This window comes from Falco rusticolus, chromosome 6 (genome assembly GCF_015220075.1).
Source record: "Falco rusticolus isolate bFalRus1 chromosome 6, bFalRus1.pri, whole genome shotgun sequence".
Taxonomy (NCBI): Eukaryota; Metazoa; Chordata; class Aves; order Falconiformes; family Falconidae; genus Falco; species Falco rusticolus.
The window spans coordinates 8,003,263-8,017,909 of record NC_051192.1 but is presented as its reverse complement, the minus strand read 5'-3'; the positions used below and the strand labels follow the sequence as shown (position 1 = coordinate 8,017,909).

The following is a 14,647-nucleotide window of genomic DNA, read 5'->3' as shown; positions in this document are numbered from 1 at the left end:
TGTCTGTGGCTACCCATCAGTTAGGCAGAGTTCCAGCTAAATTGCATCATGAGCTTATTAACTCCCATCTAATCATCCAGTCATGGCTGATTAATCACTTCTCCTGGTGCCTTGTTTTAATAAAATCTGTTTTCCATGCCACTGACCAGCAAACTGCTGTCTAATTTTCTGTGTGGGGTAGTCTTTACTGAAGGGAAGGAAATACAGCCCTTCTTCTCTGATTCAAAGGGCCTCGAGTGAAGGAATCATCATGTGCAAGTGTCCTGCATGTATAATTCTTCTGGGTTTAAGGGATGGGGAAAACCTGTGTTTCCTCACAGAGCTAAAAAGCTTTGCTGTGCTGTGGGGAAGGAACGGAGGCATTTTGGGACAGGAATGCAACTGTAGCTTGTGGACATCTGAATATTCAAATCATCTGTCTCCAACTGTGGAACTCTGAATGCATTAATTACTTTGTATTAGTAAGCGGCAAGATAACACTGAGAGCTGGCAGCTTTATCATTTTCTCAGCATGGGAGGAGGGGGAAAGTAATTTCATCCCTCATGCAAATGGAAAAAGTTAACACTTCCTATTCCTTTTAGTAATGTTTTGTTTAGTAATGAATAAGCCAAGTTATCAAGGTACTTCCTTAGGACAAAAAAAAAAAAAAAGAAAGAAGATTGACAGTTAAATGCACATTTGACAATTTAAGCTCTCTGATTTACACCACAGTAGCCTAGTTAATAGGGAGCAAACAGCGGTGAAAATGACCAGTCAAAAATGTTCTCAGGTTTGCAGGTTTGCTAGCAGAACCCTTGCTGTAGGAAGGGTCAGAAATGAACCAGAGGTCTCTTAATATAACAGACTAGAGCTCTTTTAATCTCCTAGCACTGAACAGAAAGTTTTCTCTTTTGACAAGTCATTATTGTAGTAAGGCAAGAATTATTTTTTTAATCAAATTTTTGAGCAAAAAGACCAAAGTATAGCTTTTTGTTTCTATAGTTTGAGTCTTTTCATTAGTCTGAGGGTTGTCTACAGGTGCCAGGCGTAACTCACTGAAGTAGCAAATTATTGCAGTAATAATTTTCTTCAGATAATCTTTGGATAAATCTTCATCAGTGGTGCGTCATGAAGAGGGATAGAGCTGTTATGTCCAGCAGCGTTAGCTTGTACTTATTGCAAGGTCTGTCCTTCCAGACTTTGAATATGCAGAACCTAGATGCTTCTTATTGCAAAGGAAGTGAGAGAAAGAGGAGAAAGGAGGTGAGCAAAGGAGAGAAAGAAGTGAAGCTCAAAGCATTTCATGCAGTGTGGACCTTTGTATCATGCAAGTGGACTTGCCCACTACCAGTAGAAAGCTTTAGGAAAAGACGAGGTAGGTTAGAGGCATATCCTGACTATTCTCAGCTATTTTAGAGATGCCACACTGCCAACAGAACAGGAAATGCAACAAGGAAAAAAAAAACCTGGCAAAACTTTTGCAGATAAAACAAATACTGTCATTTTCTCCTCAGAGCACCTTATATACCATCAGAAGTGATTGTTAGCAGGCCATTTCAAATAAGGCACAAAAAGATTAAGACTTGGCTTTGATCAGCTGCACTTTGATCAAATGTAAGTACTGGAAAAAAAATCAAGAATTGCAGGCGCAGTATTTTTGCATTCTGCTTATCCTCAGGAAGAGGCAAGGACAGGAATAAAATCATTCTCTATTTCAAATCACAAAATCGTGACAAACAAATATTTCTAGCCTGGCACATGGGCTTTTCTTTTGCGTGTGCCATATTTGGAGTGAAGATGTATGGGGACATATGGCATAAAAGCAAACACTTTTTACCATCCCAGGCAAGTTTCCTATTTTGGAGGTAGGTGGCAGGTCTTTTTCCAGCCTAACCATTACTACTGGATCTCCATTGCACTCAAAGTTTTCCTTCTAGGATGATGGTCAGTAAAAACTGACTTGAAGGGAAGAGAAATTAATGTATTTCTTCTCGGTTAAGTTTTCTGATTTAGGCTGCATACAGAGAAGGTGTTCAACCAAGTAGACATAAAATCACAGCTCTTGAAGCATCTTGAAGACAAAAGTCTACAATGGAAGACAGCCCCGGGCTGGAAGAGAAGACATATCATCAATTAACTTGTTGAATATTAAATTCAAGAAATCAAGTTGTCTATGAAGATAATCAAGTGTTCAAACAGAAACAAAAATAAAATTTGATTTGGAGTCTATTTAGTTCAATTATAGTTATTCTCATGTTGCTTATCTCTATTAAAGTTTTAAACAGAGGTTTTGCTATATGTTCTCAGTTTCCTCAGCTGAGAAATGGAAAATAAATCTTATTCTTCTAATGAGATTTTCCTGCTTTGTTTCAGGAAAATGAGTATAAATATAGAGGAAGCCATAACATCCACTAGCTGGAATGCATTGCTGCTTTGAGGTTTCAGGTTGCAGTCCCATCTGTGGATCGTGGCAGTATATTTTGCAGTTTTTTTTAAACAGTTGTAGTGAATGTGATTAGCCATAGTCAGCTAGGATTCTTCTATACTGTGAGCGATAAAGTTCCTTTGTTGTTTTGTATGCTGCTCAAGTAGATGAAAGAAAACAGAATGCAGAAGCCAGGGTTAGGAATGGTTGCACAGCTTAAAGAGCTTCCTTTCCAGCTTTGTCCACTGGTAATTATGGGTGGTTTTTTTGTTTGTTTTTTGGTGGTTTTTTTTTATTTATTATTAATATTGCTGTGTTAGTGGATGCTCAGGACATGTTCTGTGAGCTTGCTCCACAGCAGTATTTCAAAAGTGAGCTTGTGAGTGACTCCTTGTAATGGTGAAAAGGTCCCTCTATTTCTCTTCATTTAGTTCATGACTCTTTATGACAAGAGGCAACAGGGTAACAGAACTACATTCCTCCTGTTTTAACTGGCTTTTGTGTCTGGTTAACGTAGTGCTGGATATCTGCAGTGCTCAGAAATGTCGGGAAACCAGCCCTCCAGTTTGGATTAAATGCATTTAAACTGAGAGCTTGGCTGAAAAGATTGGATCTCGTAGATGCCTCTGAAGAAAAGTCAACAAATGCAGATCACTCTGAAGTTTCTGGATTAGCATTGCAGTAAATTATTAGATCATGGCTGTATGTGGAGGATGACTTCTTACTGGAGTTATATGAAATGCTAAAGGACGTGTTAAGACTGTCTGGTATAGTGTTCTCATTTAGTTCAAGAAGATAAATTATTTTGTAATTCTAGATGTTGTGTTTGGTCTTTTGCTTGATTCTTAGAATACAAATTTGCATCCTTGTTTTTTCTTCTTGTAGCACTACCTGTATTCCTTAAACATGAGTGCCATACCATTTTAGTATCCATAAAACACTGCTCTCTATTTTGAAGTGTCATATTTTCTACTCATTAGATTAGTTATGTTGATGGCTATTTGCTAGCAGTAGGTGGCAAAATAATTCTTTTAAGCTGAAGTTAGTGGCTTTCTGTGAAATGATTAATTATTGTATAAGTAACCCGCAATCACTAAATAAATTCTAGAGGCATTGTATCCTTCACCCTTTTGGTAACTCTGGTGTGTGCATGGCAAGATAATAATTTCCCACGTTCAGAACTATCATATGGCAATGAACCTACTAAATTTTCATATCTAATGTTAGCCAGTGTCATGTTCTTTCTTCTGGGAAAGCCTTCCAAGTGCCCAGATATATGTGGGAGAAATATTTCTAAGTAGCATACTGCATTTCAGGTACATATGTTTTAAGATTGATTCTGCTTCCTCTGCTGTAAGAAATACTGTAAAGGTAGGTAGTCCTTAGAGAAAGAAAAGAGGGAAAAATTAGTATATAGCTACCTAAATTTTCTTTTTCCAAAGTACCCTAACAGTTTTCTTTTTCCAAACAATGTGACTGAGTGATCAGGAGAGAAAATGAGACAGAAGAGGAATAGTTACTGAATTCCATGGATTTGGATTTATTGTGATGAGGCAAAATTTATTGTACTTCATTAAATAAATGGTTGTACTGTTCTTTCAGACCATGGTTAACATAATGTACAATTGAAATAATTTACAGTGTAAGATGCCACGCTTACAGAAGTGACTGCCAGTCTGTGCCTGCTATCTTCCCAACCCTTCTTGAAGTTTAAACCTTCCTAGACCAGTTGGAAGTTCTATACCTCCTAATAGGGCAACAGCTCAGCAAAACCCAAGTAAAATAATTTCTGGTAAGAGCAGGCAATTCAAAGTCCAAGCATTAAGCACTCAGAAGAGGGAGGTGACAAGATGTAGTCTGGTAGAAGGGAAGGTTAGACTTTTTTTCTTCTATTTGTTTGTGGGTTTGTGTTTGGTTTTTTTTGTTTATTTGTTTCTTGGGGGCTTTTTTAGGTGTTTGGTTGGTGTGCGGTTTTTTAATTATTATGTGTTGAGGGGTGTGTGTTTGTGTCCTTTTTGTTTTGTTTTGGTTTTTTGGTTTGTTTTGTTCTCCCCCTGACTTAAGACTAATGCGTACATACCAAAAGGAGCTTTGAAACTAAGTTTTTCCTGAATTTGGATGCATACTGGGAAATCAGTCAGAAAAAGGGTTCCTGTGGATTCTAGTCTGTGAAGGCAGACAAAAGATGGGAGTTTTCAGTGTGAGGCAGAATCTGTATTTAGATGTGCTGTGAAGCATTTGCTTGCTCGTTATCTGAATCATAGCTTAGTTCTTAGATACAAGCACTAGGCTGAGATATCCATTGTTTGGTTTCTGTTCATGTGAGTTTTACATCTATTTTGTCTGCATTAGGGCAGCTACTCTTAGCTATGAATAATCTTATTTATTTTAGGTTTACCTAATCTGCATTACTAGGAATTTCCAGACAATTAAATATATTACAAATTCATTGCCTTTTTTCCCCCCAAAATGGGATACGTAATGTCTTGAAGGTCACAAGTTCACAAGTGTTCTGGAATAGGTTCCATAGGGTAAAAGCCAACAAAATTTTATCTCCATATGTTGCACAGCCAAGTTTTAGAACTTGGGACAAAGTGATCTGCAAGAAAGAAACGTCTTCTTGCAGCTTCAGTAGGTGGAAAAGCTTTCCCACAGATGGCTAGAGAAAAAGGAGCATGCTGGGTCGGGGAGGGCTCTGAAGAAGCACACAGCAGAAGACCCATAAATAAAAAATGCAAGATTTTATTGTGGTGTGCATTGTACCATGCTTTCACAAGCAGATCTCTTCGGATGCGTTCACAGTCTTTCCTGTATGACCATCATGTAGGTGTCAAACTGTAGGGCTTGACAAGTGCACATGCGTGGTTCAAGTGGGTGTCTTGAGGGACTGCTGGATAAAGGTGCCTTTGGCATATGCCAAAGCCTGTTGACAATTCTATTTAAGGATGACTATACCAATGCAGATTTAGTGTGTAAATTTATAAATACTTGGCAAATACTGCACTTAACTCTTGAAGCTAACTGGGGTCCGTTAAAGTAAATGGACAATTCAGCAATTGTAAGGCAATTGGTCGTGCAACTGCTAATGTGTGTTGAGCTTTGGGTGGATTCTTTCTGATACCAGTTGTGGCTGCCCTGTTCACTTAAATCTGGGGACAGTGAGAACTTCTCAAAGCAAGGCAATAAAGCGTGGATCAATTCACCGCTTTCTAGCATTGTCACGGAGTCAAATTGCTTGTAACACTATGTTCTCAGTGCATATACGATTTTAACAAAATAAAAGATTTGTCAAAAGCAAGGTGATAAATTAAGGACTTGTACGTGAACCTTGTCTATCCCCTACTCTTTTTTTTTTTTTTTTTAGTTGTTTGCATTTAGATTTAAATCGTTGCTTGCTTTTCTAATTATCAACATCCTATTACATCTTTTCTTATACTATATCTATTTTAGAATGCTGGGTGTTTCTTAGGATGGATTTCTGCAGCTGTCGTTGATAAGAAAATTCACAGTAAAGATTATTTGTGAAAAAATAGGGCAAATCACAGAATTTCTATTATAAAGCTAAGTGCAGTCCAAATCTTGAAAGAGAATTGTCACATTAACAAATACTTATTACTTAGTTGATAGGTCAGATGGTGTTTTCTAACCTTTGTGTGCTAGCAGGAATGAACAACATTGAAAATAAAACCTTACATTTCAGCTGAAATGCATACTGAAAAAAGTGAGACATTTTACTTTGAATAAAACTATTGTAATAGACAAGAACTAAAATACATTGCCTTTTATTACAATAATTTCACAAGTAAACTGGAATCCAAATACTACTGGTTTTGAAAATGGCTCATGTTTTGCACTAAGCTATCTGAAATTATTACTGAACGTTTATGTGGCATCTGCTAACAGAAGGTCAGCGTGTACCTGCAGTAACACCGCAGAAGGCCTGATCTGCTTCGGTGTTTTCTGTGCTAAGTCCGGAGACAAATCTTCTTCAGACATGTTGCTGTTGGTGCCAACTAGGTTTTTAATAGGTAGTGCCATGCTAACCTTTCTAGTAGATGTAATGTGTTCTAGTAGATATTCTCAGTCCCCTTGGAGATGGTAACATGGTCCAAAGACTTTTTAGAGTCATTTAAAATGTTTCCTTAATGAACCTTGAAACAGTTTTGTTAATGCAAAACTTTAAGCTTTTAGAGTGATTCTCTCATTCCCCATAGGAAAAATTAATGACGTTTTGGCAAGCTGTTCTCTGTTCTTATGCAAGATATTCTCTTATGCTGCAGGTTGTAGGGGCAGGGTTTGACAGGTATGCCCTAATTTCACCGTTTATGCTTGTGGCATTCACTGAAATAGCAAACTTGAATAGCAGTTACTAAACCTTTTCAAGTGAATAATGTTCACTTATGACAGCTTTACTCAAGAGAAAATGGAGATATGTTTTCTGGGAAACTGTTCTGTCTTTCTGACTGGTTGGTACCGAATACAGTGTCGAACTAATTCAGCATCGGTCTTAATTTGCTGCATATTATATGATATTTAGATGGATATTTTGGATTTCCAGTATTTGAAGTGCTTCCCATAAATAAAGACAAAAAGTGAGGTATTGGAATTTTAAAGAGGAGATACCAGGAGAATAGCTTCTACTCATACATTTTCTTTCATTCTAGATACATTTCCAAAAATGTGAAATGTTAACTTCAAAATAGACTTTGATATGCTGTATTTAAGGAAAGAGATTTACTGATTTCTTGCTTTTTCTTTCTACAGCTAGTTGATGTGGAAAAATGGGTATGTGATTCTGTCTTTTATTCACTTGATCCCAAATGTTTTGTGTTGCCACTGAGTCTAACTTGTCTGTTTTGATACCCTCTGTGTTCATGACCCTTCTTCAACTTGCATGGCTCAAAAAAGAGAGGCAAATACATGGTCACGTAGGATCTGGTCATTCCTGAATTGTCCTGTCAAATTTCATGCTACCACAATGACTTTTTTCTCAATTTGATCGTGTAATTATGTAATACAAACATATTGCCTGTCAGTTTTGAGCCTTGCTGTCTAATGTTATTACTCCATTCTGTAACCCACCCTGTCTTTTCCAGTATAGACACTGTAACCTTAAAATGCATGACAGTAAGATAACTAATACTGATAAATAATGTGTGACACCGTACCTAGCTGCAAATAGTATACATATGAAATATTTAATGATGGAGAACAGCTGCTACAGAATAAAAAAAATCATTAATAGATCATAGCAAATTCAGTCAAAGCACAGTTCTCTGCTGAATGTGTTAAGACCTTTCCTAATGTGTCTGTGTATACCATGCATATTTGTTTGGGCATCTGATACAACTTTCCTATACGGGACATATTTTTGTATGTTTTTCTCCAATGTAATCTCTAACATCTGCATATGTACGAGTTAGTGGTTGTAAAAGTGTGTGTAGAATTGTTTGTTCACATTTAAAATGTTAGAAACCTCTCTGAAAGCCTGGACCTTAATAGGCCTCCTTGATTTTTTAATACTTAATTTGAGCTGCACATGACTAGAAACAACCTCAAGACATCCTTCCTTTGGCATATGACCAAATAACATGGCAGAGCACTGGTTTCACTTTGTTTCAACCAGACGTTACAGAATTTTAATTTGTGATTATTACATGTTTATAGTAAGTAGCGACTCAAGTTATACCTTGCTTGAGACTCCTGTAGGTAAGTACGTTGTTTAAATGGTGGCTTAGGCTTCTCACCACCCTTTCTGCTCATGTATTCCCAACTATCTATGTCATGTGACATATATATGTAGATTTTTTAATAATATTTATTAAACAATAACTGTAGTTAAGTATTAATTTTAGCTAATTGTATCGGTATGGCAATATTATCTGTATTCTGCGAATCTGATATTTGTGACAACCAGCACATTTTTATATAGATTGTTTTGGAATGTTTTTAAGCCATACCCATGGTCAGGTTATTTTCTCATTTTGTTCACCTGTTTAATTACAGGTGAGAGGTGTTGGTTCTAAATCTTCAGGTTCTGTGTTTTTATTCCTTTGAATTTTGCTATAAAGAGAAAAACAGCAATAAAAAGGAAGTTCAGTAGTATACAGGCACCTGACCTCATAGTTCGTGAGGCATGAAAAATTGTAAGCCTGAAGTTTATTGGTTACACTCTGACATGGCTTGGTTTTGACTGAAGGATTCAATGAGTGTGTTCTTGGAAGAACTGTTTTTTGGTGGGGTTTTGTTTGTTTGTTTTTTGTTTGTTTTTATGCATGTGTTCAGTTATGTCTATGTATGTGGACACCTTGAGCCCAAACCCAGAGTCTAAGTTAGGCAAGCTTCATGTCAAATTAATGACCAAGTTTGGAACTGGACCTTACTGCAAGCAGTTCCATGCTGTTCAAAGGATAAGCTAAAGTCATCCACTTCTGAGCTCTTCCAGCCTGTAAATTGTGCTAACCAGAATTTTGGAAGGAATTACTCCAGGGCTGCTGTGTTTCTGGTGCTTTTGTTCCAAAATCTTTATCCTATTGTAAGGCATGTGGTGGCTGTTGAAGCTAGGTGAGAATTAAATGGGCTTAAGATATTCCTCGAACCTTTGGCTTTTTCCTTTTGTCTCTCAGCAGCTGTGACTGTGAGGGTTTGGAGGTCTGCTTCGGTGCAGAATTGAACAGATTAAAGACGTTCTGTCAAACCTAAAAGCTAATGGAAGTAAAGCTTACCTTTTCATTCCCATCCCCCATTTCATATTTCCAAATGGCTTTTCTGCCTTTAATTAAACTACCATGGGGAGAAAATGCCAACATTTGACAGAGGGATTTACTAAATTTCAACTGGAAGTTAGAAGACACTGAATGTATCTTATTTAGGAGAATATAACAGTAATGAAATAAGCTGAAATTGAATAATGCATAATGAAGGGAATTCCTTTCAATCTGCCTGTCATATTTTCGCTTTTAATATGTTTATGAAATACGGGAAATATGTTTTAAAGTGTCTGTTGCTGCGAATTAGCAGCTATTGATGTTTGTTTGCAGATTTGAGATTTCAAAATGGATTTTGGGTACCTTTAGGGTTTGATTTTAAAAGGACTTATGTTCTTATGAAAGCACCTGAATGTCTGTCTTGCCTTTCAGAATGACTGCTTAGCACTCTGACAGAATTCAGTGTAAGGAGTAGGAATTTTCTAGAGCATCTATGATTTCCAAAACCCGGCCTTTTTTACGCATTTGCCTGCATATAGATGGTAAATTATTTTGGAAATTTGGCATTAAAGAACCATCAAGAATTACTGTTTTCAAAACAGATTACTCTGAAGAGCTTTTTACCTGAAGACAAACAGAGCATACTGTTTTTTAAATTTAGATTGCAAGGGATAAGTATTTTCATCCTTACCCTGGCTAATGGCAAAGCTGCACTAGCTATAACGTTGTAGGATTGTCTGGAACTTAAACTGATAGAAGAACCTCTTCTGCAGAAGGCAATGGTAAATCTTTTTTTCTTCCCCACAAACAGTTATTGTGTTAGCTCAGTTTTATGCCACTAGTAAAGCTAATTTTCAGTTTCTCTGGAGAAAAGAAACTTGCAGAGTAAGGATTCACACTTTAGACACTTTTCAAAAGAATTGCTTTCATTACAGAGACTTCTCAGAAGTAGTGAATACATTCTGGCTTTGAGGATAGCGTAGACTGGAAAAATGTAACAAGGGATTTCGGCTAGAGGAAGCAAGCTAGGGTTGTTGTAGAGTTTGCAGTGTGCTGAAAACCAGAGCTTCGTCAATATGTCTTCAGTGCCATTATAATAATTGCACAGCTATGCAAAAAGAAACAAAACAAAAAAAGGTGTGATTTTCAGTCATTAACTGAATTATCTAAGGACTTGATTTTTTTTTTCTTTTGAGAATTTTTTGTTCACACTTAGTTAATTTACTTAAATATAGATTTATTTGTCAGATTACTGTGGTGGGAAAATATGCTAATTGAGCACAAATATTTGATCCCCAGCTTAAAGAATTTCCATTCAGTTTTTAGATATACACTGCGGAGGTGACTCGATGTGGGAAATAGTATTGGCAGTGTTAATGTAGGATCAATCAGTTATTCTCACACAGATCTTGAGGGAAAATGGGAGGATGTAGCGCTTGTATGATGTTAAAATGAACAATCATATTGATACGGAGTGATGATGGAAATACTGCTTGTAATGTCACACCTACAGCTATGGTTTCAACCACATCTGCACATCCATCCTTAGTGTACTGTATGTTGTAAAAGATGCTAATTGCAGCCCAAGTCTAATTCACATCATCTAGAGAAAGTCAGAGAAATGTTTTTTCTGAGTACACTTTTTCTTTCCAGAAGAAATCTGTGTGCAAATCTGACTGAAACTTATTTTAATAGAATAGTAGCATTTCTAGTTGTATACTAGGATTCCTTTGGTATTTCTCCTTCAGTCCATTTTATGGATCTGATAACTTCAAGCTGTGTTCTATGTATCAATAGTAATTACTGTGAATTGCAGCAAACTGTGTACTTTCAGTTTACTTGTTTTCAATACTTCTTGATTAGGTTAGTGTAAAGATCTGATATTTCTGTGTAAACAAACACAATACTGAAAGGATAGTATGAAATATATAGTCGTGAGATAATCTCTAAATTAAAATGATTTTAAAACTAATCTTGGCAACTTTGCTATCAAGAATTCCAAGGAAATAGCATTACAGTTTTGCTCTTTTCATCTAGCCAGAGTGCCCAAGAATTAAGGTAAGATTATGATGTTAGAAAGTGTTTGAACAATCGTAGTAAGTGGCACACTACCTAAAGCTGTCCAAGGAGCCAAATAATATAATAGCCCCAAACAGCTGTAAATATTTACATTAACAACACATCCTTACTGTCCTCAGGTAAAGCTCCAACAGATTTTAGATTTTCTGCATTTGTTTATTTATTTATTTAGAGAGAGAGCATGGTTGGGATGATGGATAGAATGATGAGTGTTATGCACCTCAAACTTAATAATTTGAAGTCCTGCAAAAATATTTTTATTTTTCTTTCTTGGTTTGTTTTGGCTTGGGTTGGTAGGGGTTTTTTTGTCTTGGTTTTTTTGTGGGTTTTTTTTTTTAATGTTGAGTCATTACCGTACAGGTAATCTGGCTGCTGAGTGCTGAGTTTAGTTCCTCCACAAGGATGATACTCCTGTGACACTAAGCACTCACATAGGCACTTGTACCCAAAAGATCAGGTACCATATGCAGCTGAAGACGTAAATCAGTGGAATATGATCAACCAGTTGTTTGTTACATTCAATTACCAGTCCTGCTTCTCAGAGTAGCTGTTGAGAAAATTAGATGCTAGAGAAACAGGTGCACGTAAAACTTCCAGATTCTGATTTCTTGAACAAGTGAATTCTGGAGGTGACATGGTATTTTCTATGCATTTAGTCATCAAATCTACATTGATTTCAATAGGGTAGGATTTAACAGAGACACTTATTTGCAGTCCAGAAGTGCATCAGAAGTGAAATTATTACCTTGCTTCTGAATGCTCAGTAGGCAACCTCCAGTGGATTCTTGAATATCAGTATCTGATACAAAGTAGGTGTTCTGTTCTTAGTTTGTAACAGGTCAGCTCTTCAGATACTGGAAGTGCTTTAGGTGTTTATGCCGTAGACAGTGTAAGGTTAGCAAGTTATTTAGACTCCTAATTATAATCAAGGCAGAGAAACAAACATTTCTAGTGCATAGTTGCTCACATCCTACAGAAAATGTCAGTTTGATAAATTATATGAATTGCATTCTAGAAATGGCTGTCTCTTCTCTGACTGTAAAGTCTACACAACTAGTGGAAGTCTGCATAGGGCAGATAAATCTCATCTCATTCTTAATAAGTCTTAAGACTGACTTTTTTTTAATAGTGTTTCATACTGGATATTGCATGTATCTACGTGGTTTTTTAGGGTGTGTAGAATGTCGCATCTCAAATATAAATGTGACTAAGCTCTGCTATAAACAGTGCCGCTCCACTGATGGAGTGGGAGCTTTGTGTATAACTATCATGTCATCACAATTTGATCTCTTCTTTTAGCTGAGTTAGTGTTGAAGTGTACAACAGTTATTTATTATACTTGGTGATTGTATTGGTCTGTCTTTTTCTCACTTCAACACTTTGGTTTTAATGTTTGGCAAACTACGTTTCAAGAGCAATGGATGTGCTGGGGTTTAACCCAGCAGGCAGTTAAACACAGTAAAACCCACAGCTGCTCCGTCATTCCTGTCCTTCAGTGGGATGGGGGAGAGAATTGGGGTAACATTTGTGGGTTGAGATAAAGACAGTTTAATAGGAAAGAAAAGGAAGGGATAATAATAATAATAATAGAATTAGAATATACAAAAGAAGTGATGCACAATACAATTGCTCGCTACCCGCTGACTGATGCCCAGCAGGTTCCTAAGCAGCAGCCCCCGGCCAGCTTTCCCCCAGTTTATATACTGAGCATGATGTCACATGGTATGGAATATCTCTGGGGTCAGTTGGGATCAGCTGTCCCGGCTGTGTCCCCTCCCAGCTTCTTGTGCCCCCCACCCACTCACTGGTGGGGTGGTTCGAGAAGCGCAGAAGTCTTTAACTTAGTGTAAATACTGTTTAGTAACAATTAAAACATCAGTGTGTTATCAGCATTATTCTCATCCTAAATCCAAAGCACAGAACTGGACCAGCTACTAGGAAGAAATTTAACTCTGTCCCAGCCAAAATCAGGACAGGGTGTTAGAATGACATTAAGAAATAAAGTTATAGGTCTGTTCTATCTGTTGAATTTTTAAGTACACGTTCTGAATTGCTAATGTTAGTCCACAAACTCACATGCACTGTTGTGCTGTGGCACAGAGAGCAAGAGTGAAGGAGCAGAAAGTTCTTCTGCAAAGGGTGAGTTTGAGAAATTTCTTGTGTAAGAATCTATTGCCTACCTGAAGTGTGTAAATTAGTTTGCCTCAGGGTGTTGGGTTTTTTTTTTTTTGTTTGTTTGTTTGTTTTTTTTTGGCGGGGGGTGTTGTTTTTCAAAGTGAGCATTCTCCTTTGGCTAAGGAGGAATTTGGTCTAAAAACCTTGGAGAACTTGCTTGCAGAGGGGTGTGATGGGAATATCTGGAACTCTCTGCCCCATCCATTTGCTGGTAGCTGGGTAGCTGGGGCTGTCCCAGTTCATGGCACGTAACTTCTCAGGCTTGGCTTGAAGTTTCACAGGGGCATTCTCTTCATGTTTGTGGACATAGCGTGCTTTTAAGTGTTTGCCATGAAGAGAAAACATTTTTACAGCAGCTTATCTTCAGAGTATTTTCCCCCTGGTGGTTTTGAAGCAGTAGGTGTTCAGACTTCTCTCACCCACTGTTGTCTTTCACGTTTTCTAGCTTGAGGGGGATCGTTCATGGCACTTTCTAAGAACTGTAAATCATCTTCCACATTATTAAGGAATCAGAGTAACTGTAAATAACATGATATGACAGATCCGGACAGATGACAGTTGTTTCTCTCTCATTTGTTACAATTCATTTAAAATGTCGACTGAAGAGAAGGAATTGTTAAATTAGGTCTTCCAAAAAATGCAGCACAAAAAGCTGCTGTATCATTTAAATAATCAAGGGAAGAGATAAACTATTCACTTCAATTTGAAGCTAGTTAAGAGATTACAACCAAGCAGTTACATAAATTGTCAAGAAGAGAACCAGAAGGTTTCACAGAAGGACTGTTTTTTAATGTACTTGTAATACAGAAAAACAGTGGGGTTGCATAGTTCTCAGAATAAAATTTCATAGGTGAATGACAGCTAGAAGAGACTGAGGTCTTTGAAGGATCTAATCTTGATCAACTGACAGCTTGATGGCACATGAAAGTCAGTACTGACAAATACAGGGAAAGTTATGTTAGAATTAATCATGTAATTTATGTTTTATATTAATGAATTTGCACTCATACTCCACTGTTGGATAGCTCAGCAAAGACTTCTGATTAGTTTCTGGAGCCACACCATAAAAGCAAACTGAATATTGGAGTGACAAACAATGGGATGAATAATAATGCCAAAATGATCATACTGTCACAAACGAACATGTCGTTTACATCCTTGCTTTATGGGGATGGTGGACAGGGTGCGTGATCTTCAGTTTTGGTCAATTTGTTTCCAAATGTCTAATTACAAAATAGACCTAGAAGACTTTTAAAGGGGAGAAGTCTGAATACTTTGAGA

General features: G+C 37.1%; 1 protein-coding gene across 11 annotated transcripts in view; it reads left to right on the top strand.

Moving 5' to 3' along the window:
• Nucleotides 1-14,647, top strand: part of RYR2 (ryanodine receptor 2) — a 434,536-nt gene that overhangs the window by 150,090 nt on the left and 269,799 nt on the right. For 9 of the 11 annotated variants that reach the window (XM_037391528.1, XM_037391522.1, XM_037391530.1 and 6 more), the window contains exon 4: nucleotides 7,170-7,190. The exons of the other annotated variants lie outside the window; for them this stretch is intronic. In XM_037391528.1, the coding sequence (XP_037247425.1) occupies nucleotides 7,170-7,190 (21 nt within the window). The remainder of the gene's footprint in view (nucleotides 1-7,169; nucleotides 7,191-14,647) is intronic. 11 annotated transcript variants of the gene reach the window in all.